Raw genomic sequence first — 25,905 nt, 5'->3', positions numbered from 1 at the left:
GGGGGAAAAAAGTTTGTTCGGCATGGACTTGTAGGGCCGAGATGGCCTGTTTCCGTGCTGTAATTGTTATATGGTTATATGGTTATGGTTATATGAAAGTGAATTAGGTGTCAAATTAAATTTCTTTTTATGCTTTATCTGATAGGATAAATTACAGACTTGATTTTTTAAATCTCAAAATTTTGTAACATTGCTACTTCTATCATAGAAACATAGAAATTAGGTGCAAGAGTAGGCCATTCGGCCCTTCGAGCCTGCACCACCATTCAATATGATCATGGCTGATCATCCAACTCAGTATCCCGTACCTGCCTTCTCTCCATACCCCCTGACCCCCTTAGCCAGAAGGGCCACATCTAACTCCCTCTTAAATATAGCCAATGAACTGGCTTCAACTACCCTCTGTGGCAGAGAGTTCCAGAGATTCACCACTCTCTGTGTGAAAAAAGTTCTTCTCATCTCGGTTTTAAAGGATTCCCCCTTATCCTTAAGCTGTGACCCCTTGTTATGGACTTCCCCAACATCGGGAATAATCTTCCTGCATCTAGCCTGTCCAACCCCTTAAGAATTTTGTAAGTTTCTATAAGATCCCCTCTCAATCTCCTAAATTCTAGAGAGTATAAACCAAGTCTACCCAGTCTTTCTTCATAAGACAGTCCTGACATCCCAGGAATCAGTCTGGTGAACCGTCTCTGCACTCCCTCTATGGCAATAATGTCCTTCCTCAGATTTGGAGACCAAACTGTACGCAATACTCCAGGTGTGGTCTCACCAAGACCCTGTACAACTGCAGTAGAACCTCCCTGCTCCTATGCTCAAATCCTTTTGCAATGAAAGCTAACATACCATTCGCTTTCTTTACTGCCTGCTGCACCTGCATGCCTACCTTCAATGACTGGTGTACCATGACACCCAGGTCTCGCTGCATCTCCCCCTTTCCCAATCGGCCACCATTTAGATAATAGTCTGCTTTCCCTTTTTTGCCACTAAAATGGATAACCTCACATTTATCCACATTATACTGCATCTGCCAAACATTTGCCCACTCACCCAGCCTATCCAAGTCACCTTGCAGTCTCCTAGCATCCTCCTCACAGCTAACACTGCCCTCCAGCTTAGTGTCATCCGCAACTTGGAGATATTGCCTTCAATTCCCTCATCCAGATCATTAATATATATTGTAAATAGCTGGGGTCCCAGCACTGAGCCTTGCGGTACCCCACTAGTCACTGCCTGCCACTGTGAAAAGGACCCGTTTACTCCTACTCTAGTGCTTCCTGTTTGCCAGCCAGTTCTCTATCATCTCTTCTCAATCTCCAAACCCCTTCCCCCTCCACAACCACCCACCCCTCACCTCCCCCGTGCATCCCCATCACCGCCCCGTCCCTCACCCAACACGCACAACATCCCATCACCCCACCCCCCCCCACCAACCCAAACCCCTGTTCTCACCTTCACCCCACCCCAACCCCCTCACCCACCTAAACCCCTCCCCCACCACCCAAACCCCACTCCTCCCCCCCAAACCCCTCTGCCCCCACCCCCCCCCCACTCAAACCCCCCTTCCGACCATCACCTCCGCCCCGACCCCCCCCCCCCTTTGCCGACGCCCCAATGGCGACCCCCTCCCCCCCCACCCCACCCCCCCCCCATCTCACTCACTTTCCCCACTCACTTTCTCCCTCACTCACTCCCCCCCCCCCCTCACCACCCTCCTCCCCCACCCACCCCCCATCTCACTCACTTTCCCCACTCACTCACTTCCCCCTCCACCACTCGTCCTCCCCCACCCAAACCCCTCTGCCTCCACCACCCCTTACGCCAGGCAAACCCATCTGCCATCCAACCCCCCCCCCCCCCCACCCATTCTGCCCCAACCCCCTCCCCCCACCGAACGTCTTTACCAAAGATCCCAGAGGAGCTCCTCTAGTATCTTTGGTCTTCACCCCGCACGAAGAAGCCGACCCCACTCCCCCTCTGCTTCAAACCCCCCACCATCGCCCCCCCTCACCACTCCCCTCCCCTCCGCCTCGACCCCCCAGTTGCCGACGCCCCAATGGCGACCCCCACCCCCTCCCCTTCCCCCTCCCCCATCCTCGTCTCCAGCACGTTCCATGCCGCGGCCGTTGGTCCCGCGCGGGAGGCGGTGGGCGCGCGAGAAGGGAGCGGCGCCATTTTGTTCGCCGCGGCACCGGGGGAGAGCGCTCCCTCCTCCCTCCCCCCCATTCACTCTCTCCTCCCTCACTCACTCACTCCCCACTCCCTCCCTTCACCGTATGTCATCATCATGCCCTGGGCAGTCACCGTGGCGCAGCGGGAGATTTGCTGCCTTACGGCGAATGCTGCGCCGGAGACCCGGGTTCGATCCTGACCAAAGACACTAGAGTATCCTCTAGTATTTTTGATCCTGACTACGGGTGCTGTCTGCACGGAGTTCGCACTTTCTTCCCGTGAAGACCTACATGGGATTTCGCCGGTTTCGACGTTCAGCCAGGTATGTAGGTTAATTGGCCTGGTGTCTGTAGGATAGTATTAATTAATGGGTGGGGATCGCTGATTGGCGCGGTGGGCCGAAGGGCCTGTTTAGCACCTCTATCACCTCCTCACCAGCCAACAATCGACCATTGTTATTGGGTCTGGTGCATCTCATAGGCAGCCTGACTTAGTTTATGAAATCCTGCTACTATTAAGCCAAGTGACAAGGAGGGGCAGTGACGTGACTTTGTTGTGGGTCCCAGCACACATCGGTGTTCTAGGGAATGAAAAGGTGGATAAATTGGCAAAGGAGGCTGTAAAAAAAAGAAACATAGAGGTAAACTTACAAATATCCAAATCTGAAGAAAAACACATTGTGTGGAAGAAAATAAATCAGGAATGGCAACAATACTGGGAACAGGAGACAAAGGGGAGACACCTCTATTCGCTACAAAACAGAGTGGGCATTACAGCAAGAAGAGGGGGGAACAGGTAGTATTAACAACCTGAACAACACATTAAAAATATTGGGAAAACACCCTACTGGGCTGTGTGAGGAATGCCATCAACCAGAAACTGTTCAGCATGCCCTAGTTGCATGTAGGAGATATGAGACAGAAAGAGGATTTATGATCATTGAAATGAGGAAAATTGGATTGACAGAAATACCAGTAAAGAACATTCTAGAGTGTGGAGGGAAAGGAAAAGGAATAAAGTTGTTGTTTGATTGCTTGAGGGCCTCTGGGCTTATAAAAAGGATCTAATATAAAGACATGAGTACTATGGAATGAAGCCAGAAGGTGGCAGCAATGCAACATTGCGGATGCTGGCTGCCGTAAAACTCCAAAGAAGAAGAAGAAGAATCGATCATTGTGGGCTCCACCTTTCCTGAGTCATTAGTGCTGGCTCTGATTTGTTCTGCAACCTTTCATACCTCTATTCCCTCCCCTGACTCAGTCTGAAGAAACTTCACCCATTCCTTTTCCCCAGAGATGCTTCCTTTTCCCCAGCAGTTTTTGTCTAAACTCAGCAACTATCATCTCCTACGGACTGTATTTCTGGATGCTCGACTGGTTAGCAATCATTTCTGTTATTCAGTTAATCTATTGTGCATGAATATTTATTTATCTAAGTGTCATTGCAATAATTATGAGTCATTTGTGAGTTCATTTCGTTAAGGGGCTGCAAAGCTGCAGCAATACCTATTTTATTGTCCCATTACACACACATTCTACAATTAAACTCTCTTGTCCTGATGTTAAGTGTAAGCAAATCCTTTACAGGGTTGTCCTGCTGCCTTTGTAGGAAGGGTTGGGGTGTTATTTGTTAATGTGTTGTGCACATTTGGTGACGGGGAGGGGAAAGGATGGGAGGGGGCAGGAGAGGAGGGGAGAATGGAAGAGGGGGAGTGGGTTGAGGTGGAAGGGAGGGAGAGGAGGAGAGATTATGGGTGGAGAGGGGAGTAGTGGGGAGGAGATGACAGTAGTGGGGCGGAGAGGGGATGATGGGAGGGGAGGAGTGGGGCGGAGAGGAGTGGGGAGGAGATGAGTGGAGGGGAGTAGTGGGCCCATTGCTACACACAAGTGTATCTGGGCCTACAATGAAAGGTCTACAGCCAGCTGATCCAGGGCAATGGGAGGGAGCACTAGGCTGCTGCTGATGGGCTGAAGTTGATCCAGTGATGACGCCTCCCATTGAGGGTGCCGGCCGCAGTGGGGATGATTCCTGTCCTTCGGCCCGTCGGGAATAAACTCTGGGAAGTCGGGAGTGTGTTGGGCGTGGGGCAGCATCGGCCTCTGACCCACGGTGCCACTGGGCGGTTTGCCGGCGGCTCTCCCCGGCATTCCCATCCCCCTCCCGGTGCCGGGCCGGAGCGGCAGGGGTGGGCTCCGGAATACCAAGCGCCTGAGGGGCGGGTCGCCGCGCCGACGGCATCTGCCGCAGCCTGTCGCCTCCTCCAGCAGCTGGAAGACGGGCGCGGGGCGGTGCCAGCGGAAACGGGCGGCCTCCAGGCGCTGCACCGAGGAGATGTTTCCAAACTGGTCAAAGGTGACGGCGTTGCTGGAGGGCAGACGGGTGCGCTGGCTCTTCAGCATCATCTGCACACAACGCGGCATCCAGAAGGTGGCACAGGGAGAGGGTGTCGTGTCTCTGGACACCTCCAGCTCCACCCTGCCCACGGACCTGGGCACCTTCGCTACCTGCTGGTGCCCCTCCAACTCCAACCTGTTCATGGATCTGGGCACCTGCTGCTGCTTGTCGGACCTTCGATGGCAACACCTGCCCTGCGGTCTGTTGCGCCCCCTCCCCGCGGTGGAGGCTTCTGCAGGGACCTCAGATTCCTGGCATCAAAGAACAGCAGGATTAGCCTAGTGCAGGGTTAGCCCGTACAGGGTAGCGCCATCATCTGATTCTGACTCTTAGACCAGAGGGATCTCTGGGGCAGAGGTGAACTGTACAAGAGGGACGGCTTGATCTGAGCTGGACACCAGTACCCTTGAGGGTGGTTCGCTAGTGCTATACAGGAGAGTTTAAGAGAGGCAGGGAGGTAGGAACCAGAGCAGGTCAGAAATTGGGAGGGGTATTGTGATGGTAAAAGTTAGGACCACAAGTTTCAAAGGAAAGACAGGCAAGAAGGGGTGAAGGAATATGGTGATGCTCATGGGTTGAAGTGTGTTGATTATAATGCAAGGAGTATTGTGGGGAAAGCAATTGAGCTTGGAGCCTGGATCAGTGTTTGGGACTATGATGTTGTGGCCATTGGGAAACATGGTTGTGAGATGGACAAGATTGTCAGCTCAATGTTGTGGAGTTTCCATGTTCACACGTGATGGAGAGCGAGGTAAAGAGGTGGTGGAGTTACATTACTGATCATGGAGACTATCACGGTGGCACTCAGGACATACTGGATGGTTCATCCACTGAGGCGGAGTGGCTTCAGCTTAGAAACATAGAAACAAAGAAAAATAGGTGCAGGAGTAGGCCCTTCGACCCTTCGAGCCAGCACCGCCATTCAATATGACAATGGCCGATCATCTAAAATAAGTACCCCTTTTCTGCTTTTTCCACATATCCCTTGATTCCTTTAGCCCTAAAAGCAAAATCGAAACTCTCTTGAAAATACCTAGCAAATTTGCCTCTTCTGCCTTCTGTGGCAGAGAATTCCACAGATTCACAACTCTCTGGGTGAAAAAGTTTCTCCTCATCTCAGTCCTAAATGGCCTGTCCCTTATTCTTAAACTGTGACCCCCTGATACTGGACTCCCCCAACATCGGAAACATTTTGCCTGCATCTAGCTTGTCCAATCATAGAAACATAGAAAATAGGTGTAGGAGGAGGCCATTTGGCCCTTCGAGCCAGCACCACCATTCATTGCGATCATGGCTGATCATCCCCAATCAATACCTCATTCCTGCCTTCTCCTCACATCCCCTGACTCTGCTATCTTTAAGAGCCCTATCTAGCTCTCTCTTGAAAGTATCCAGAGAACCGGCCTCAACCGCCCTCTGAGGCAGAAAATTCCACAGACTCACAACTCTCTGTGTGTGAATTATTTCCTCGTGTCCGTTCTAAATGGCTTAAGGGCCTGCCCCACTTGTACGACCTAACTGCTGACCTCTGCCGAGTTTACCCTTGACATACTCGCAGCATGATCACCAGGAGGTCGTGGGAGGTCTTTGTAACTCTTCCTCATGCTCGTGAGTGGTCTCTGCGTACTCATGGCCTCAAGTAGGTTGCGGCGTTTTCCCAACCTGATAAAAAATGTCCACGCGTATAAACAGGTTGGCATAGGTCATCCAAGTGGGACAGGGGCTTTACCCCTTATTCTTAAACTGTGGCTCCTGGTTCTGGACTCCCCCAACATCGGAAACATGTTTCTTGCTTCTAGCATGTCCAAACCGTTAATAATCTTATTTGTTTCAATAAGATACCTTCTCATCCTTCTAAATTCCAGAGTATACAAGCCCAGCCGCTCCATTCTCTCAGCATATGACAGTCCCACCATCCCGGGAATTAACTTTGTAAACCTACGCTGCACTCCCGCAATAGCAAGAATGTCCCCTCAAATTAGGGGACCAAAACTCCACACAATACTCCAGGTGTGGTCTCACTAGGGCCCTGTACAACTGCAGAAGGACCTCTTTGCTCCTATACTCAACTCCTCTTGTTATGAAGGCCAACATGCCATTCACTTTCTTCACTGCCTGCTGCACCTGCATGCTTACTTTCATTGACAAGGATCCCCCAATCCTGTTGTACTTCCCCTATTCCCAACTTTAAGTTGTATGTAGATTTGATAAAGTCCCCCATGGTTGGCTGATCCAGAAGATTAAGATGCACAGGATTAACAGTGACTTGATCGTATGGATTCAGAACAAGCTCACTGATATAAGACAGCGGCTTGTGGTTGAAGAAGAATCTTCAGGCTGGAGATCGGTGACTAGTGGAGTTCCGAAGGGATCTATGCTGGGACCTCTGCTGTTTGTGATATATTTAAATGACTTGGACATAAACAAAGACACGTTAGTTAGTAAGTTTGCAGATGACACCAAGATTGCTGTGATTGTGGACTTTAGGAAGGCTGTCAATGTATACAGTGGGATATAGAACAGCTCCAGAAATCAGCAGAGAGATGGCAGATGGAGTTAATGTCAGCAAGCACCAGCAGAATATTGATGGCCCTCCAGTTCAGGTGCAACCCATCCCTCGTACAGGTGTTCAAGAAGGAACTGCAGATGCTGGAAGATCGAAGGTACGCAAAAATGCTGGGGAAAGTCAGCGGGTGCAGCAGCATCTATGGAGGGAAGGAAATAGGCGACGTTTCGGGCCAAAACCCTTCTTCAGACTAATGGAGGGTGGGGGGGAGAAGGAAGGAAAAAGGGGGGAGAAGGAAGGAAAAAGGGAGGAGGAGGAGCCCGAGGGCAGGGGGATGGGAAGAGACAGCTCGAGGGTTAAGGAAGGGGAGGAGACAGCAAGGGCTAGCAAAACTGGGAGAATTCTACGTTCATGCCAACCGGTTGCAAACAACCCAGGCGGAATATGAGGTGCTGTTCCTCCAATTTCCGGTGTTGCTCACTCTGGCAATGGAGGAGACCCATGACAGAGAGGTCGGATTGGGAATGGGAGGGGGAGTTGAAGTGCTGAGCCACCGGGAGTTCAGGTAAGTTATTGCGGACTGAGTGAGCAACACTGGAAATTGGAGGAACAGCACCTCATATTCCGCCTGGGTTGCTTGCGTCCGGTTGGCATGAACATTGAATTCTCCCAGTTTTGCTAGCCCTTGCTGTCTCCTCCCCTTCCTTAACCCTCGAGCTGTCTCCTCCCATTTCCCCCGCCCTCGGGCTCCTCCTCCTCCCTTTTTCCTTCCTTCTCCCCCCCACCCCCCATCAGTCTGAAGAAAGGTTTCGGCCCGAAACGTCGCCTATTTCCTTCGCTCCATAGATGCTGCTGCACCCGCTGAGTTTCTCCAGCATTTTTGTGTACCTCTTGTACAGGTCACCTCTTCTCAGAAGAAATCCCAATGGTCCAAGAACGTGAATCTCAACCACCCGCCCCTCCCCCGACATTGCCCATCCCCCACTGGCACGTGACACAAGGAATCACCCACAGATTGATTATGTGTGCGTGTGTGTGTGGGGCAGGGAAAAATGAGAGAGACAGGACAAAGCGTGGCAGGGAGGTGGACACAGGCGAGGGAGGTTCTTCAGAGGCAGATTGTTTGAACAAAGGCCAGTAATAAAAGCAGGTGTGAGACAGGATTGAAGTTGCGAATTGTGAAGTTAGTGGAAGGAAAGTAGCGGGGGGGGGGGGAGGAGGAGAGGTGGGTGGGACCCAGGTGGGGCACAGGGGAGGGGATGCAGAGGGGGAGAGGTGGAGAAGGGTAAGGGGTGCGGAGAAGGGGAGATGTATAGATGGTGCAGACAGTTCCCCCGAACCCCGTGTGTTCTGGGCTGTGTCGCAGGTGCCCTGGTCAATGGCAGCCATGTGGACAATGTCAGCCATGGGCAACGTCAGTCTCCCAAACGCCAAATAACCAGTGAACAAACCCCTCCACCCGCCATACGTCCTCACACGCCCTCCACCCTCCCTCCACCTCCCGCCATACTCCCTCCACCCTACACTCTCCCTCCACACGTCCTCCTCACTCACTCCTCCACCCCTCCACCCCCCTCCACCCTCCCTCCACAACTCCTCCACCCTCCCTTCCACACCCCCCTCACTCCCTTCACACCCCCTCACCCCCCCACACCCCCTCCACTCTCCACACCCCCTCCACACTCCCTCTGCACTCCAACCTTCCTCCAAACCAAGCCTTTGCCCTGTACCCATGACCCCTGCACCCATGACCCCTGCACCCTACCTCGGGGTCAGGCTGGGGAAGGTCCTGTGGAGCTGGGATAATTGTCATCATACTTTCCACGATCTCCGTTTCCTCCTGCTCCTCTTCCTGGTCAAGGCCCATCAGCCACCGACACAGGCTGCTGTCCTGGGAGCGCAGGGCTAGTGGCTGGGCCCGGCACTCTGCCCCCTGACCAGGTGGGGAGGCCACTCTTCGGATGCCAGACTGGCCCTCCTCCATCCGAGACCCTTCTCTCGACTCCCGACGGGAATCCTGACAGAAAAACAAACATCCCCATTATGCTGAGCTCACAGTCACACCGCAGGGAAACAGGCCCTTCAGCCCAACTCGCCCATGTTGACCAACATGCCCCATCTACACCTGTCCCACCTGGCTGCCTTTGGCCCATATCCCTCTAAACCTGTCCTATCCATGTACCTGTCCAAGTGTCTTTTAAACATTGTAATAGTACCTGCCTCAACTACCTCCTCTGGCAGCTTGTTCCATACACCCATTGTTTCATTGCTAAGGGACATTGAATATAAGAGCTAGTATGTCATGATGCAGATCTATGGGACTTTGGTCAGGCCGAATTTGGAGTATTGCATGCAGTTCTGGTCACCCCCATTACAGGAAGGATGTGGAGGCTTTGGAGAGGGTGCAGAGGTTTCCTAGAATGATGCCTGGATTAGACGGTTTCAGCTGCAGGGTGAGTTTAGATAAACGGATGGAACGGAGACTATGAGAGGCATATGGTGGAAATGTCCAACCCTAGAGGACACAGCTATAAGGTGAGAGGGGGAAGGTTTTTGTACACAGAGGGTGGTGGGGGTCTGGACCCACTGCCATGGGTGATGGTGGAGGCAGATACGATAGTGGTGTTAAAGAAGCTTTTAGATAGACACATGGGAGTGTAAGAAATAGAGGAATATGGCCTATGTTTAGGCAGATGAGATCAATTAAACTTGGTATCATGTTTGGCACAGACATTGTGGGCAAAAGGGCCTGTTCCTATGCTGTACTGTTCTATATACCCACCACCCACTGTGTTAAAACGTTTTCCCTCGGGTTCCTATTAAATCTTTCTCCTCTCACCTTAAACAATATCCTCTGGTTCTTGATTTCCCTATTCTTGGTAAAGGATTCTGTGCATTCACCCTATCTATACCCCCATGATTCTATACTCCTCTATAAGATCACCCCTCATCCTCCTGTGTTCCAAGGAATAAAATCCTAGCCTGCCCAACCTCTCCCTGTAGCTCCAGCCCTCGAGTCCCTGTAACATCATCGTAAATGTTCTCTGTATAATTTCCAGCTTAACAACGTTTCCTATATCAGGGCGACCAAATCTGAATACAATATTCCAAATGTGGCCTCACCAACTGTCACATCTTAGCCTAAGATGTGTAATGATAAAACACTCACAAGATTTACGGGTTACATTCATTTAACGTGTGTTTATCGTCTCCACTATTCATGTCCTCCCGCCTTGGCTTACACAGCGCACATCCGATCTGACCTCCAAGTCAGCTGATACAAAGGTCAAGATATTTGCATATCATTATCATGACTCCTAGTCTCACCAGACTACCGGACTCATCGTCATGACATCCCTCCTTTACCAGAATTAAACCTCAAATTAATATGTGTCCTTTCCTATATACTTTCCAATTAGACTCTTACAAAGCATATTTGAGCTTCTTTGTGTTTTCATTTGTGTTCCAATTACTCACAAAACAACTGCATTAAAATAGCTGCACAATTAAAACAATTCAATACCCGTAAAAAATTATAATGCTTAATTAGCCAAATATACCACGGCCTATGAACTGCTAACTAAATACTTGTACAAAGACAAAACAACTTATTTTTTCCCCTAAACATGATCAGTTACATGTTATTAATTACTTTCAAATAATGTTTTTCTTCCAGCTTCCTTCAACTGAATTCTGTGATCTTTCTTCTATCTAAACTTAATTAACGTATTTTGCTTCATGAACGTGGTCTTTCTGCTGCAAAGTTTCCATTTCCCATATTTCACAATAAACTCAATACAAAAATAAATTCCATGTTTTACAATAAGCTCAATACAATACAAAATCATCGTATCACTTGGGGACTCTCCTTTTCTATTTTGGTCTACCAGCTGGTGCAGGAGCATCTGAGCCTGTTGAAACTGCCAAGGTGTTGTCACCCAGACGCCGTTGTAGAGACACCAAACGTTGTGAATAAATGGCTTCTTTAGTTAGGCATTATAGTTTAGGTATACGTTTGGTGCTCTAACACAAAAGTATTTGTTGCTGCAGTGAGGCACGTCTGTTGACTCGTGGGCTCGAGCTGAGCTTCTGCTGATGTGGCAGGACACTCCCCTTAACTCATGATGTCACGTTCCCACCAAGCCTGTCACGTGACAGTCCCCGTTCTGATGACGAGGGTTCAACAGTAAGTTGTCTGACCATCAGGTGGCGCCACACCATCTCTGCTCACCACCTGCGTTGCAGCGTGCTGCCTCTGGAACTCTGGTCACCGCCTCAGGAATGCTGGTTGTCTCAGAAACACCAGTCACCGCCTCAGGGTCGTCGTCTGGCCCCTCTGAATCGGTACCTCTTGGTGGATTTTGAGCCACCTCGTTTTGCGTGTCTCTGAACATGTACTTTTTGACACTCGATACCTTTCTCTTGTAGATAACACCTTCTGGAGACTTGGCCTTACATAATGGTAAGGAGTGTCTATCTTACCACCATCATCTTGCCTCACAAGCAGGTCATCGCCAGGAATTATTTCAGAGTGCTTGGATCCTCCTTTCAAGTCAGACTACCCCTACCATTTTGCCGCACCTTTCTTTTCGGCATCACGGTCTCTCAGCTCTTGGTCTCCCGTGATCTCTCGCACTTCTGGCATTTTTGTGCGTATTATCCTTCCCAACAAGGTTTCTGCTGGGCTTTTTCCTGTCGTTGAGTGGTTGCCCGATATATAGCTACATATGCTAGCAGTGCCGGTTTTTCCCTTTGGCATGGGCGATCCGTCTGTCTCCTCTTCTCTATGGACTGGTTTTGTCTCTCTACTTCTTCGTTAGCTTGTGGCCATTTAGGAGTCACCTTGTGATGATAGATGCCTGTGATTCACATGTACTCAGCAAACGTCTCGGAAATAAACTGTGGCCCGTTGTTGGAGTGCAATGTAACAGACAACCCGTGTCTGGCGAAGATCTCTGCTAATGCTTGTACAGTCTTTTCCGCTGTAGTTGACTTCATCACTGCATACTCGTAGTTCCTGCTATAGTAGTCTACCATAATTGATTAACCTGTTGGAAGTGGTCCAAGAAAGTCAACTGTTACGTCAACCCAAGGTCTTGTTGACAACTTTGTACTTCTAGTTGGTTCTGGTGGGTTGCTCTGGCTTGTGATTTAGCATCCGTGACAGATCTTGACAAATTTTTTGGCATCTTTCTCACAACCTGGCTCCGCAAATTCTATTTAGTACCGACGATGCAAAGATGTTTTTCATGAGCCAATGACACGATCCTTGGTCGTAGTGCCTGCGGGATCACCAATCTGCTACCTCTCGGCACACACTGATCGCCTACACAAAATTCATCTTTGATGGGAACATATGCTTTGTAAGGGCATTGATCCCATTGCCCACTGTGAATATGCTCTCTGATAACTTTGAGTTCAGGATCATATTCTGAATTACGCCGAAGCGCACAAAGTTCTCAGTTTCCATCTCTAGCGTGGATGTTGCTCCCAGGTGTTCATCCTTCACCAATCTCGACAGCGGGTGTTTGCTATCCCTGTAATGTGGACTACTTTGTCCTTGTACTGTTGGAGTCTCAGCACCCAGCGTTCTATTCTGGCACGTGGTTTTGACTTTGTTGAATAGGTCACTTCCAGCGGCTTGTGATCTGTAACGAGTTTAGTTAACACGAGCTTCAACCTCCTGTCATGCTCTTCATGAATTGATGCATGGACGAAGATATCATCTGATATGTTTGCTACTCCTGGCCAGCACCGCCATTCAATGTGATCATGGCTGATCATCCCCAATCAGTACCCCATTCCTGCCTTCTCCCCATATCCCCTGACTCCGCTATCTTTAAGAGCCCTATCTAGCTCTCTCTTGAAAGTATCCAGAGAACCGGCCTCCACTGTCAGAGGACAGAGCCAGAGAATTCCACACTCATAACTCTCTGTGTGAAACAGTGTTTCCTTACCTCCGTTCTAAATGGCTAACTCCTTATTCTTAACTGTGGCCCCTGGTTCTGGACTCCCCCAACATCGGGAACATGTTTCCTGCCTCTAGCATGTCCAAATTCTTAATAATCTTCTATATTTCAATAAGATCCCCTCTCCTTCGAAACTCCAGAGTATACAAGCCCAGCCGCTCCATTCTCTCAGCATATGACTGTCCCACCATCCTGGGAATTAGCCTTGTAAACCTATGCTGCATTCCCTCAATAGCAAGAAAGTACTTTCCTCAAATTAGGGGACCAAACCTGCACACAATACTCCAGGTGTGGTCTCACTAGGATCCTATACAACTGCAGAAGGACCTCTTTGCTCCTATACTCAATTCCTCTTGTTATGAAGGCTAACATGCCAATCACTTTCTTCACTGCCTGCTGTACCTGCATGCTTACCTGTATCTCTGGTTTACCTGTGTGTCTAGTCTACCTGTGTGTCTAGTCTACCTGTGTGTCTGGTCTACCTGTGTGTCTGGTCTACCTGTGAGTGCTCTCTGCCCAGTGTGGTCTACATGTGTGTCTGGTCTACCTTTCTCTCTGCTCCCTATCTCAGTGTGGTCTACCTGTGTGTCTGTGGCTGGCATGAGGGGCACAGATCCCTGTGCCCAGCTGTCGGTGCCAGTGGCCATGGGTTCTGTGTCCTCGTGCCACGAGTGGTCCAGGGCCACGTTACTCTCGCCGCTGTCGTGGTTCAGGAATCGCCACTCGATGATCTGGAGGATGGCTTCCTTGGCCTGGGCAATGGTGAACGGCATCAGCTGTGGGAGACAAGTGTGGCCGTCACACACACGCACAGCGCACCGCACCGTCCCACTGGGCCCACACAGGGCGCACACACACACACACACACACACACACACACACTCACACACACAGTGCGCACACACACACACACTGCATCAAACCAGAAAGGGGGGGCGGGGAGATAGAGGGTGTGGGACATTCTGCCACATTCTGTGGCAGAGAATTCCAGAGATTCGCCACTCTCTATGTAAACAATGTTTTTCTCATCTCAGTCATAAAAGATTTCCCCTTTATCCTTAAACTGTGACCCCTTGTTCTGGACTTCCCCAACATCGGGAACAATCTGCCTGCATCTAGCCTGTCCAACCCCTTAATGTCTTTTCTAAGATGTTGGTGAGACCGCATTTAGAGTATTGCGTTCAGTTCTGGGCACCATGTTATAGGAAAGTTGGAAAGTTGTCAAGCTGGAAAGGGTTTATGAGGATGTTGCCAAGCCTCGAGGGTTTGAGCTCTCGGGAGCGGTTGAGTAGGCTGGAACTCTATTCCTTGGAGAGTAGAGGTGATCTTATAGAGGTGGATAAAATCATGAGAGGAATAGATCAGGTAGATGCACAGAGTCTCTTGCCAAGAGTAGTTGAATCGAGGACCAGAGGACATAGGTTTAAGTTTAGTTTGGAGATACATGGCGGAAACAGATCCTTCGGCCCACCGGGTGCACGCTGACCAGCGGTCCCCGCACATTCACACTAGGGACAATTTACATTTATACCAAACTAATTAACCTACATCCCTGTACATCTTTGGAGTGTGGGAGGAGACCGAAGATCCCGGAGAAAACCCATGCAGATCACGTTGAGAACATACAAACTTCATACGGACAGCACCCATAGTTAAGATTGAACCTGGGTCTCTGGTGCTGCAAGCACTGTAAAGCGGCAACTCTACCACTGCGCCATCATGCCTGCCCTTAAGATCAAGGGGAAATGATTTAATAGGGTAACCTTTTTCACACAAATGATGGTAGGTGTATGGAGCGAGCTGCCAGAGGAGGTTGAGGCAGAGACTATCCCAACATTTAAGAAACAGTTAGACAGGTACAAGGATAGGGAAGTTTTGGAGAGATATGGGCCAAACGCAATCATGTGGGACTAGTGTAGATGGGACATGTTGATTGGTGTTGGCAAGTTGGGCCGAAGGGCCTGTTTCCACACTGAATCACTGAATATATTTAACTTTTAGAAACAAAATCTATCAGTTCCATCACATTCCCCAGAGATCAGGATTAATAAGTGAGTTTGGTATTGCAAAAAAACCACCAGGAATCGTGGGATTTGTCACAGGGCATTTGTGATAAAGAAAAAGTGAATGAAGCGCTGGCTGCATAAACTGTGTATAAATTGTTAACTATTCTACCAAATAATTAATCTAGAACTCTAAAACTCAATAGCTTCTTTCTTGTTCTGCTATTCACACACTACTTACACAGTCCCAGTTCCAGTTTAGTTCATTCATCTGCAATTATGAGATATTCAAATAGTTAAAGAATTGAATCTTTAATGTATTTGCTACTGGAATATGAAAATATTACTTGTGTTGGAAACATTTTGTTATCTTTATTCATAATTTAAGTGTAAAAATATATTTAATCTGAGGAACGGGGGTGCCAGATAACGGGAGAGCGGGGTGTAACAGTGAGAGAGAGAGGGGGCAGATGCGATTGGGAGACAGGGGGAGAGACTGGACCGGTGGAGAGACAATCTCGGCAGCCGAGCTACTGCATGTGTACAGACCTGCGTTTCACCCACAGTCAGGATCGAACCCGGGTCTCTGGTACTGCGACGCTGTTGAATTGCTAGTGGACCATCCCCATCCCATCCTGACGGTCCCATCCCTGTCCGGGGGCGGTCGGAGATGTCCGGGGTGACCCTGGACTGACGGGACACCGGCCCGGAGCAGTGGTGGCCCAGGCTTACAGCCAGTGCGGAGAAGAAGTGCTAACTCCAGCTCGATAGACAATAGGTGCAGGAGTAGGGCATTCAACCCTTCGAGCCAGCACCGCCAATCAATGTGATCATGGCTGATCATCCACAATCAGTACCCTGTTCCTGCCTTCTCCCCCTATCCCCTGACTCCGCTATCTTTAAGAGCCCTATCTAGCTCTCTCTTTAAAGTATCCAGAGAACCTGCCTCCACTGCCCTCTGAGACAGAGAATTCCACAGACTCACAACTCCCCGTGTGCATCTTCATCTTTGTTCATCTTGGCTTACCCCTTATCCTTAAACTGTGGCCCCTGGTTCTGGACTCCCTCAACATCAGAAACCGTGTGCGGATGTGGTGCCGACGGATGAGAGGCCGAAGCAAAGAAGTCGAAGCCAAAGAACCGAATGGAAATAAGGCCGAAATGGCAATAAACCGAAAGATTACGAAGACGAAGCGCCTACTAACCGAAAGGATGGGACGCCTAAAACCGACTAACCGAAAAGCTGTGTCGCCTAAAAGCAAACTTATCGAATGGCCGCTCTGTCGAAATGCCACCTACCCGAAAGGCGACGTCGCCTACAGGCCAAAGGACTGACTGCCACTCAACAGAAAAGTCCAATAACGGACTTGGCGTTGCCGGGAGGCGGGACTTGTCAGCAATTGGTTCAGACCCCCGCATTCATCACATCACTGTGAAGGCATGAACATTGTCCCAAACCTCCGCTCCACCTGACCCGCAGCCCGCGGAGGGTGGCCTTGGGAGAGTGGGAGCTGCACACCTTCAGCCGCTTTCAACTTGGTGCTTGGGTTCAGATTGCCCAGTCACTTATGGCTTGTGTGGGAAAATGAACCCCACGCTCCCGTCTCCCCATTCCCTCCTCTCTATCTCCTTTCTCTCCCTCCCTTCGCTCTCCTCCTCTCTTTCCCCTCTTCTCTCTCCACTCTTCTTTCTCTCTTCCCCTACGTGACGTTACCCAAGGAATAGATGATGTTCCCCTAGGAATAGGTGTAGTTCTGGGTCGAGACGCTTCCCAGGATTGTTGCCTGACCCGCTGAGTTACTTCAACATTTTGTGTGTATCCCCGTTGATGACTGGTGCTTGGCTTTCGCCGGCACCGAGGGGATTAACCCGACAGCCACCAGATTAGGCGAGAGTTGCAGCTGACAGTCCCCGGCCCTTCAGGGATCGGGTTCCTTGGGAGTTGGACTGGAGTTGGTGGTTCTTCTCCGCACTGGCTGTAAGCCTGAGGCCTCCACTGCTCTGGGTCAGTGTCCCATCAGTCCAGGGTCACCCCGGACGTCTCCGGCCGCCCCCGGATAATGATGGGACACTCGGAATGGGACATGGACGGTCCAGCAGCAATTCACCAGCGCCGGAGACCCGGGTTCGATCCCGACGACGGATGAAACGCAGGTCGGTTTATCGCGAATGACCGATGATTTGGGCATGTGCGGTTGGAATACCAAACTCACTTATTAAGAAGTGTGTTGGCAGTGGATGAGAAAGTGGGATAACATACAACTAGTGTAAACGGGATGGTCTGTGTACTCAGTGGGCTGAAGGGCCTGTTTCCATGCTGTATCTCTATACTGAACCCTTCAGCCTCCTGCGCTCCAAGCTTGTCCAACCTCTCCCTGTAGCTCAGATCCTTGTGTTCTGCCAACATCCTCATAAACCTTCTCCGCATCCTTTACAGCTTCATGACATATTTCCGACAGCAAGGTGACCAAATCTGAGCCCAGTTCTCCAAATAAGTTACCAGGTCACACAGCACGGAAACAGACCCTTCGGCCCAAAGTGTCCATGCCGACCATTGAAGCGAGTCCCATGTGCCTGTGTTTGGCTCACATCCCTCTCCACATTTCCTATGCCTTCCATCAGCTGGATCCTTCCCTCAACTACACCACAGCTCAATCTTTCAAACCACCTTATCAGTTTCAGTTCAGTTTAGTTTTTGCCACGTGTATCGAGGTACAGTGAAAAGCTTTTGTTGTGTGCTATCCAGTCAGCAGAAAGACTATACATGATTATGATAGCCATTTTCAGTGTATAGACATGGGAATAACATTTAGTGCAAGGTAAATCCAGCAAAGTCCGATCAAAGATAGTCCGAGGGTCACCAATGAGGTAGATAATAGTTTAGGACTGCTCTCTAGTTGTTGTGGGATGATTCAGTTGCCTGATAATAGCTGGGAAGAAACTGTTCCTGAATCCGGAGGTGTGCATTTACATGTGTGTTTTGTAGATTGGACTTTGTCTCTGGAACTGATGCGTTACCTGTCCAAACATATTTTAAATGTTGTTACAGTCCCTGCTCAACTACCTCCTCAGGCAGATTGTTCCATACACCCTCCACCCTCTGTGAAAAAGTTGCCCTCGGGTTCCTATTAAATGGGGCAGCATAATGGTGCAGCGGGTACACCTGCTGCCTCGCTGAATCAGAGACCTGCATTCGATCCTGATCTTGGGTGCTGTCTGTGTAGAGTTTGTACGTTCTCCCTGTGACCACAGGGGTTTCCTCCTGGTGCTCCAGTTTCATAGAAACAGAAATTGGTGCAGGAGTAGGCCATTCGGCCCTTCGAGCCTGCACCGCCATTCAATATGATCATGGCTGATCATCCAACTCAGTATCCTGTACCTGCCTTCACTCCATACCCCCTGATCTCTTTAGCCACAAGGACCACATCTAACTGGCCTCAACTACCTTCTGTGGCAGAGAATTCCAGAGATTCACCACTCTCTGTGTGAAAAATGTTTTCCTCATCTCGGTCCTAAAAGATTTCCCCCCTTATCCTTAAACTGTGACCCCTTGTTCTGGACTTCCCCAACATCGGAAACAATCTTCCTGCATCTAGCCTGTCCAACCCATAAGAATTTTGTAAGTTTCTATAAGATCCCCTCAATCTTCTAAATTCTAGCGAGTACATATAACTATATAACCATATAACAATTACAGCACGGAAACAGGCCATCTCGACCCTTCTAGTCCATGCCGAACACGTATTCTCCCCTAGTCCCATATACCTGCGCTCAGACCATAACCCTCCATTCCTTTCTCGTCCATATAACTATCCAATTTATTTTTAAATGATAAAAACGAACCTGCCTCCACCACCTTCACTGGAAGCTCATTCCATACAGCCACCACTCTCTGAGTAAAGAAGTTCCCCCTCATGTTACCCCTAAACTTCTGTCCCTTAATTCTCAAGTCATGTCCCCTTGTTTGCATCTTCCCTCCCCTCAGTGGGAAAAGCTTATTCACGTCAACTCTGTCTATCCCTTTCATCATTTTAAAGACCTCTATCAAGTCCCCCCTTAACCTTCTGCGCTCCAAAGAATAAAGCCCTAACTTGTTTAACCTTTCTCTGTAACTTAGTTGCTGAAACCCAGGCAACATTCTAGTAAATCTCCTCTGTATTCTCTCTATTTTGTTGACATCCTTCCTATAATTAGGCGACCAAAATTGTACCCCATACTCCAGAATTGGCCTCACCAATGCCGTACAATTTTTATATTACATCCCAACTTCTATACTCAATGCTCTGATTTATAAAGGCCAGCACACCAAAAGCTTTCTTTACCACCCTATCTACATGAGATTCCACTTTCAGGGAACTGTGCACAGTTATTCCCAGATCCCTCTGTTCACCTGCATTCTTCAATTCCCTGCCATTTACCATGTACGTCCTATTTTGATTTGTCCTGCCAAGATATAGCACCTCACACTTATCAGCATTAAACTCCATCTGCCATCTTTCAGTCCACTCTTCCAACTGGCATAAATCTCTCTGTAGACTTTGAAAATCTACTTCATTATCCACAACCCCTCCTATCTTAGTATCATTTGCATACTTACTAATCCAATTTACCACACCATCATCCAGATCATTGATGTACATGACAAACAACAGTGGACCCAACACAGATCCCTGTGGCACCCCACTACAAACCGAGTCTATCCAGTCTTTCTTCATATGAAAGTCCTGACATCCCAGGAATGAGTCTGGTGAACCTTCTCAGTGCTCCCTCTATGGCAAGAATGTCTTTCCTCAGACTAGGAGACCAAAACTGTACGCAATACTCCAGGTGTGGTCTCATCGAGACCCTGTACAACTGCAGTGGAACCTCCCTGCTCCTATACTCAAATCCTTTTGCTATGAATGCTAACATACCATTCGCCTTCTTCACTGCCTGCTGCACCTGCATGCCTACTTTTAATGACTGGTGTACCATGACACCCAAGTCTCGTTGCATCTCCTTTCCCAATCGGCCACCATTCAGATAATAGTCCCCTTTCCTGTTTTTGCCACCAAAGTGGATAACCTCACACTTATCCACATTAAACTGCATCTGCCGTGCATTTGCCCACTCCCCCAGCCTATCCAAGTCATCTTGCAGCCTCCTAGCATCCCCCTCACAGCTAACACTGACCCCCAGCTTCGTGTCATCCGCAAACTTGGAGATGTTGCATTCAATTCCCTCGTTTGAAAAGGACCCGTTTACTCCTACTCTTTGCTTCCTGTCTGCCAGCCAGTTCTCTATCCACATCAATACTGAACCCCCAATACCGTGTACTTTAAGTTTGTATACTAATCTCTTATGTGGGACCTTGGCGAAAGCCTTCTGAAAGTCCAGATATAACACATCCACTGGTTCTCCCTTATCCACTCTACTAGTTATATCCTCGAAAAATTCTATAAGATTCGTCAGACATGATTTACCTTTCATAAATCCATGCTGACTCTGTCCAATGATTTCACCACTTTCCAAATGTGCTGCTATCCCATCTTTAATAACTGATTCTAGCAGTTTCCCCACTACCGACGTTAGACTAACTGGTCTGTATTTCCCCGTTTTCTCTCTCCCTCCCTTTTTAAAAAGTGGGGTTACATTAGCTACCCTCCAATCCTCAGGAACTACTCCAGAATCTAAAGAGTTTTGAAAAATTATCACTAATGCATCCACTATTTCTGAGGCTACTTCCTTAAGTACTATGGGATGCAGCCTATCTGGCCCTGGGGATTTATCGGCCTTTAATCCATTCAATTTACCCAACACCACTTCCCGGCTAACCTGGATTTCACTCAGTTCCTCCATCTCTTTTGACCCCCAGTCCCCTGCTATTTCCGGCAGATTATTTATGTCTTCCTTAGTGAAGACAGAACCAAAGTAGTTATTCAATTGGTTTGCCATGTCCTTGTTCCCCATGATCAATTCACCTGTTTCTGACTGCAAGGGACCTACATTTATAATATTGTGTTATCTCCGCTACAGCAGTTAGTGGGCATCTGCGGCAGTGCCCTGGGATGGTTCAGGTCCTATCTGGCAGACAGAACCATGTGTGTTAGCCTTGCTGGTTTTGAATCCTCTTCCGCTCCCCTGTCATATGGGGTTCCACAGGGTTCGATTCTGGGGCCCCTGCTTTTCTCGCTGTACATACTTCCTCTGGGTTCCATCCTTAGAAAGCATGTCATCTCTTTCCATTGTTATGCAGATGATACCCAGCTTTATTTGCCGCTGAGGAAGGAAGACGCCTTTTCTGTAAAATCACTTCTGTCTTGTCTTGATGACATTAAGTCCTGGATGGCCCTAAACTTTCTAGGATTTAATGAGGTGATTTTATTTGATCCCAATGGCTGCCGTGAACCTCCATTTGTTGATTTAGGTCCATTGTCACGGTACGTGAAGCCAACAGTTTTGAACCTGGGTTTTAGGATGGACAGTGACTTTAAATTAGATCGCCAAATATGGGCGGTGGTTAAGTCCAGCTTCTTTCACTTAAGGAAGCTGGCGAAGGTGAAGCCCATTCTCGAGCGGCAGCATTTTGAAACAGTAATCCATGCCTTTATTACATCTAGGCTGGATTACTGTAACGCGCTCTATTTTGGGGTTGCTCGTTCTTCACTGGCTCGTCTCCAGTTGGTTCAGAATGCTGCTGCTCGCCTTTTAACTGGGACTCGAAAGAGGGAGCACATATCGCCAATTCTGGCCTCCCTCCACTGGCTCCCGGTGCACTTTCGAGTTCATTTTAAGATACTGTTATTTGTTTTTAAATCTCTGAATGGGCTCGCCCCGCCTTACCTCTCTGAGCTGCTCCACCAATACGCTCCTGCCCGGTCCCTCAGGTCAGCTGGTCAACTGCTCCTGGAGGTACCGAGGTCTAATCGGAAGATCAGAGGGGATAGAGCCTTCTCTGTTGCTGCTCCAGCACTCTGGAACACCCTGCCGTTGCACATCAGACAGGCCCCCTCACTGTCCATCTTCAAATCCAGTGTTAAAACACATTTGTACTCCCTGGCTTTTGACCATGCCTGAGACTTTGCTTCTGTTTTTATTGTTTTTAATGTTTCTTTATTTTACATATCTTTTCCTACTATTTCTTTTGATTGTTATTATTGGTGTGTATTAACTTTTTTGTCAATGATTAGTGATGTACAGCACTTTGTTGCAACTGTGATTGTTTTTAAAGTGCTCTATAAATAAAATTATTATTATTATTATTACATTTGTTTTGACTAATCTTTTTCTCTTCACATATCAATAAATGCTTTTGCAGTCAGTTTATGTTTCCCGCCAGTTTTCTTTCATAATCTATTTTCCCTTTCCTAATTAAGCCCTTTGTCCTCCTCTGCTGGTCTCTGAATTTCTCCCAGTCCTCTGGTTGGCTGCTTTTTCTGGCTAATTTGTACGCTTCGTCTTTTGTTTTGATACTATCCCTGATTTCCCTTGTTATCCACGGATGCACTACCTTCCCTGATTTATTTTTTTGCCAAACAGGGATGAACAATTGTTGTAGTTCATCCATGCAGACTTTGAATGCCTTCCATTGCATATCCACCGTCAACCCATTAAGAATCAATTGTCAGTCTATCTTGGCCAATTCACGTCGCATACCCTCAAAGTTACCTTTCTGTAAGTTCAGGACCCTTGTTTCTGAATTAACAATGTCACTCTCCATCCTAATGAAGAACTCAACCATATTATGGTCACTCTTGTCCAAGGGGCCACGCACAACAAGACTGCTAACTAACCCTTCCTCATTACTCAATACCCAGTCTAAAATAGCCCGCTCTCTCGTTGGTTCCTCTACATGTTGGTTTAAAAAACTATCCCGCATACATTCCAAGAAATCCTCTTGTTCAGCACCCTTGCCAATTTGATTCACCCAATCTATATGTAGATTGAAGTCACCCATTATAACTGTTTTACCTTTGTTGCACGCATTTCTAATTTCATGTTTGATGCCATCCCCAACTCCACTACTACTGTTAGGTGGTCTGTACACAACTCCCACTAGAGTTTTCTGCCCCTTAGTGTTTCCATATCGATTCCACATCCTCCAAGCTAATGTCCTTCCTTTCTATTGCGTTGATTTGCTCTCTAACCAGCAACCCTACCCCACCTCCTTTCCCTTTCTGCCCATCCCTCCTGAATATTGAATATCCCTGGATGCTCAGCTCCCAGCCTTGGTCACCCTGGAGCCATGTCTCCATGATCCCAACTATATCATAGTCATTAATAGCTATCAGCACATTCAACTCATCCACCTTATTATGAATGCTCCTTGCATTGAGACACAAAGCCTTCAGGCTTGTTTTTACAACACCTTACCCCTTATACTATTATGTTGAAAAGTGGCCCTTTTTGATTTTTGCCCTGGATTTGTCTGCCTGCCACTTTTACTTTTCACCTTGCTACCTATTGCTTCTACCCTCATTTTATACCCCTCTGCCTCTACACTCACACATTTAAGAAACCCTTTCCCTTTAACTCCATCCTCAACTATCCCATTCAACACCCCACCCCCCTTATTCAGTTTAAAACCACCCGTGTAGCAGTGGCAAACCTGCCTGCCAGAATGCTGGTCCCCCACCTGTTAAGATGCAATCCGTCCCTTTTGTACAGTCCCCCCTTACCGCAAAACAGATCCCAGTGATCTAAGAATCTAAATCCCTGCCCCGTGCACCAGTCCCTCAGCCACACGTTCAGATCCCGTATCTCCCTGTTCCTACTCTCGCCAGCACGAGGAACTGGAAGCAAACCAGAAATAACAACCCTGGAGGTCCTGCTTTTCAGCATTTTTCCGAGCTCTCTAAAGTCACGCTGCAGAATATTCATCTCCTTCTTTCCGACATCGTTTGTGCTGACATGCACTACCACTTCCGGCTGTTCACCTTCGCCCTTGAGGATTTTCTGCACTCTGCCCGTGACATCCTGGATCCTGGCACCAGGAAGGCAGCACATCTTCCTTGAATCTCGTCTGTTGCCGCAGAAACCCCTCTCCATACCTCTCACAATGGAGTCTCCCACTACAATGGCGTTGCCTGACTTAGGTATTTTTGGTTTTGGCTCAACAGCCCTATTTGCATCGCAAACCAGTCCGCCGCTCAGTGTAAAAACGTCTTCTGTCCTGACAGCTTCTAAGTGGGTGAACCTGTTCACAAGTGGTACAACACCCGGGGACGTTGGCATTCCATGCTTCCCTCCCTTTCTCACTGTCTCCCACCTTCTCTCTTCCAGTACCTTAGGTGTAACAATCTTACTATAGGACTTGTCGAGGAACGACTCCGTTTCTCGGACGAACCTGAGGTCATCCACTTGCTTCTCCAGTTCCCCAACACGGTCCTTCAGGAGCTCTACCTGGATGCACTTGCCACATTTGTAGCAGCCAGAGGCACCAGCAGTGTCCTTGACCTCCCACATACTGCAAGCATCACACTGAATCAGCTTGCCTGACATCTCCTTCTTTCGTCTCTTCCTCTGCAGTGTTTAGCGTAGTCTCCTCTGCTCAGCCTCCTCGCCGAAGACTCTCGAGCCAAAGACTCACACTTTACTCACAGGGCACTTCCCTCACAAGGCCGCTCACTCACACTTTCCTCCCACATCTCAAAGACGTGCGGGATTGTAGGTTAATTGGCCCTCTGTGAATTGCCCCTAGTGTGTAGAGAGTGGATTTGAAAGTAGGATAATCTAGAACGAGTATGAAAGGGTGATCGCTGGTCAGCTGGGACTCGGTGGATCAAAGGGAATATTTCTAGGCTGTTTCTCTAAATAACACCAATCTAACTCTGCCCTGTCTGCGTGAAGCTGTGCCCTCTGTGTTTGGGTGCCTATGACGCTGTGCCCTCTGTGTCTGGGTGCCCGTGAGGCTGTGCCCTCTGGGTCTTCGTGCCCTGTCCTGGGGAGAGGCCTGTGGCCATCTCGCTCCCTGTCATGCGCCCTCCCTGCCATTACCTGCTCCTCAATGTAAACGCTGTAGACCTGCTCCAGAGCCAGGCCGACCAGGTCATCAATGATGTCCATGACGTTGCTGTCGCCCTCCTCGCTCATGGCCAGGCTTTGCCACTCGCTCTCGGTGAAGCGCCCGGGGACAATGTCGATCACGGTGACCGGAGGCGTGGTCGCTGGGAGGGCGGTGGTCCGGCTCTTGTCTGATCGCGACTTTGACACGCCCGATCGTGACATGGTCGTCTGGCATGAAAACAAGGGCAGAGGTCAAGAGTGGGGTCAAGGGCAGGGTCACAGACACACGGTGCACTCACCCAGTACAGGGTCACACCAAAGCACACGCTCATCAAGATGCCCCACGTACACTCGTCCCAACCACCTGCCCACGTTTGGCCCTTATCCCTCTAAACCTGTCATATAGTGTTACAGCGTGGAAATAGGCTCTTCGGCCCAACCCATCTGTACCCAGTAGATGTTCCATCCATCCCCACAACATCCCCCCCTCTCTCTCTCCCTCCCCTCCTCAGTTAGCCTGACCTCAGTGGTGGGGAAAATGCTTCTGTGTCTCCCTCTCTCTCCCTCCCTCCCTCCCCTCCTTCCCCTCTCCTCCCATCCTTCTATCTCCCCCTCTCCCTCCACTCCTTCTCCTCCCTCCCTCTCTCCCCTCCTTCTCCTCCCTCCCTCTCTCCACTCCGTCTCATCCACTCTCTCTCTCTCCTCCTTCCCTCCCTCTCTCCCACTCTCCTTCCACTCTCTCTCTCCCTCCTTCCCTCCCTCTCTCCCCCCCTCCCTCAGTGAGCCTGACATCAGCGGTGGGGGAGATGCTGGTGCGTGTGTCTCCCTCTCCCCGGGACTCGCGTGGCTCGAGGCCGCGTCCCTTCGTATCCGGGCA

At 49.2% G+C, this 25,905-nt stretch overlaps 2 protein-coding genes across 2 annotated transcripts in view; one reads left to right on the top strand and one right to left on the bottom strand.

The window, feature by feature from the left end:
* The first annotated feature begins 2,314 nt into the window (after positions 1-2,314).
* The window catches only part of wdr54 (WD repeat domain 54), a 47,130-nt gene continuing 23,539 nt past the window's right edge, over positions 2,315-25,905 (top strand). Inside the window, exon 1 of the mRNA XM_055630311.1 lies at positions 2,315-2,494. The gene's annotated coding sequence lies outside the window, so the exon portion shown is untranslated. The remainder of the gene's footprint in view (positions 2,495-25,905) is intronic.
* Positions 3,651-25,893, bottom strand: LOC129693499 (uncharacterized protein C2orf81 homolog). Its single transcript, XM_055630309.1, has 5 exons — positions 25,819-25,893; positions 25,020-25,256; positions 13,623-13,817; positions 8,838-9,089; positions 3,651-4,817 (listed from the first exon to the last, which is right to left on the bottom strand). Exons 2-5 carry the CDS (start codon positions 25,248-25,250, stop codon positions 4,071-4,073), a joined length of 1,425 nt encoding a protein of 474 aa, XP_055486284.1. The 5' UTR covers positions 25,251-25,256; positions 25,819-25,893; the 3' UTR covers positions 3,651-4,070.

This window comes from Leucoraja erinacea, unplaced genomic scaffold (assembly GCF_028641065.1).
Source record: "Leucoraja erinacea ecotype New England unplaced genomic scaffold, Leri_hhj_1 Leri_313S, whole genome shotgun sequence".
NCBI classification, from domain to species: domain Eukaryota; kingdom Metazoa; phylum Chordata; class Chondrichthyes; order Rajiformes; family Rajidae; genus Leucoraja; species Leucoraja erinaceus.
Note: the sequence above shows the minus strand (reverse complement) of the source record. Positions and strands in the feature narration are given on the sequence as shown.

What these genes read in the sequence shown, in the direction of transcription:
- LOC129693499 (XM_055630309.1), bottom strand. Translation starts at nt 25,250, where the DNA reads ATGTCACGATCGGGCGTGTCAAAGTCGCGATCAGACAAGAGCCGGACC. An exon ending in TGCCAGCCACAGACACACAG is followed by an intron (nt 9,090 to 13,622) that starts GTAGACCACACT and finishes TTTTTCTGTCAG; the next exon opens with GATTCCCGTCGGGAGTCGAG. An exon ending in TTCCCCAGCCTGACCCCGAG is followed by an intron (nt 4,818 to 8,837) that starts GTAGGGTGCAGG and finishes CTTTGATGCCAG; the next exon opens with GAATCTGAGGTCCCTGCAGA.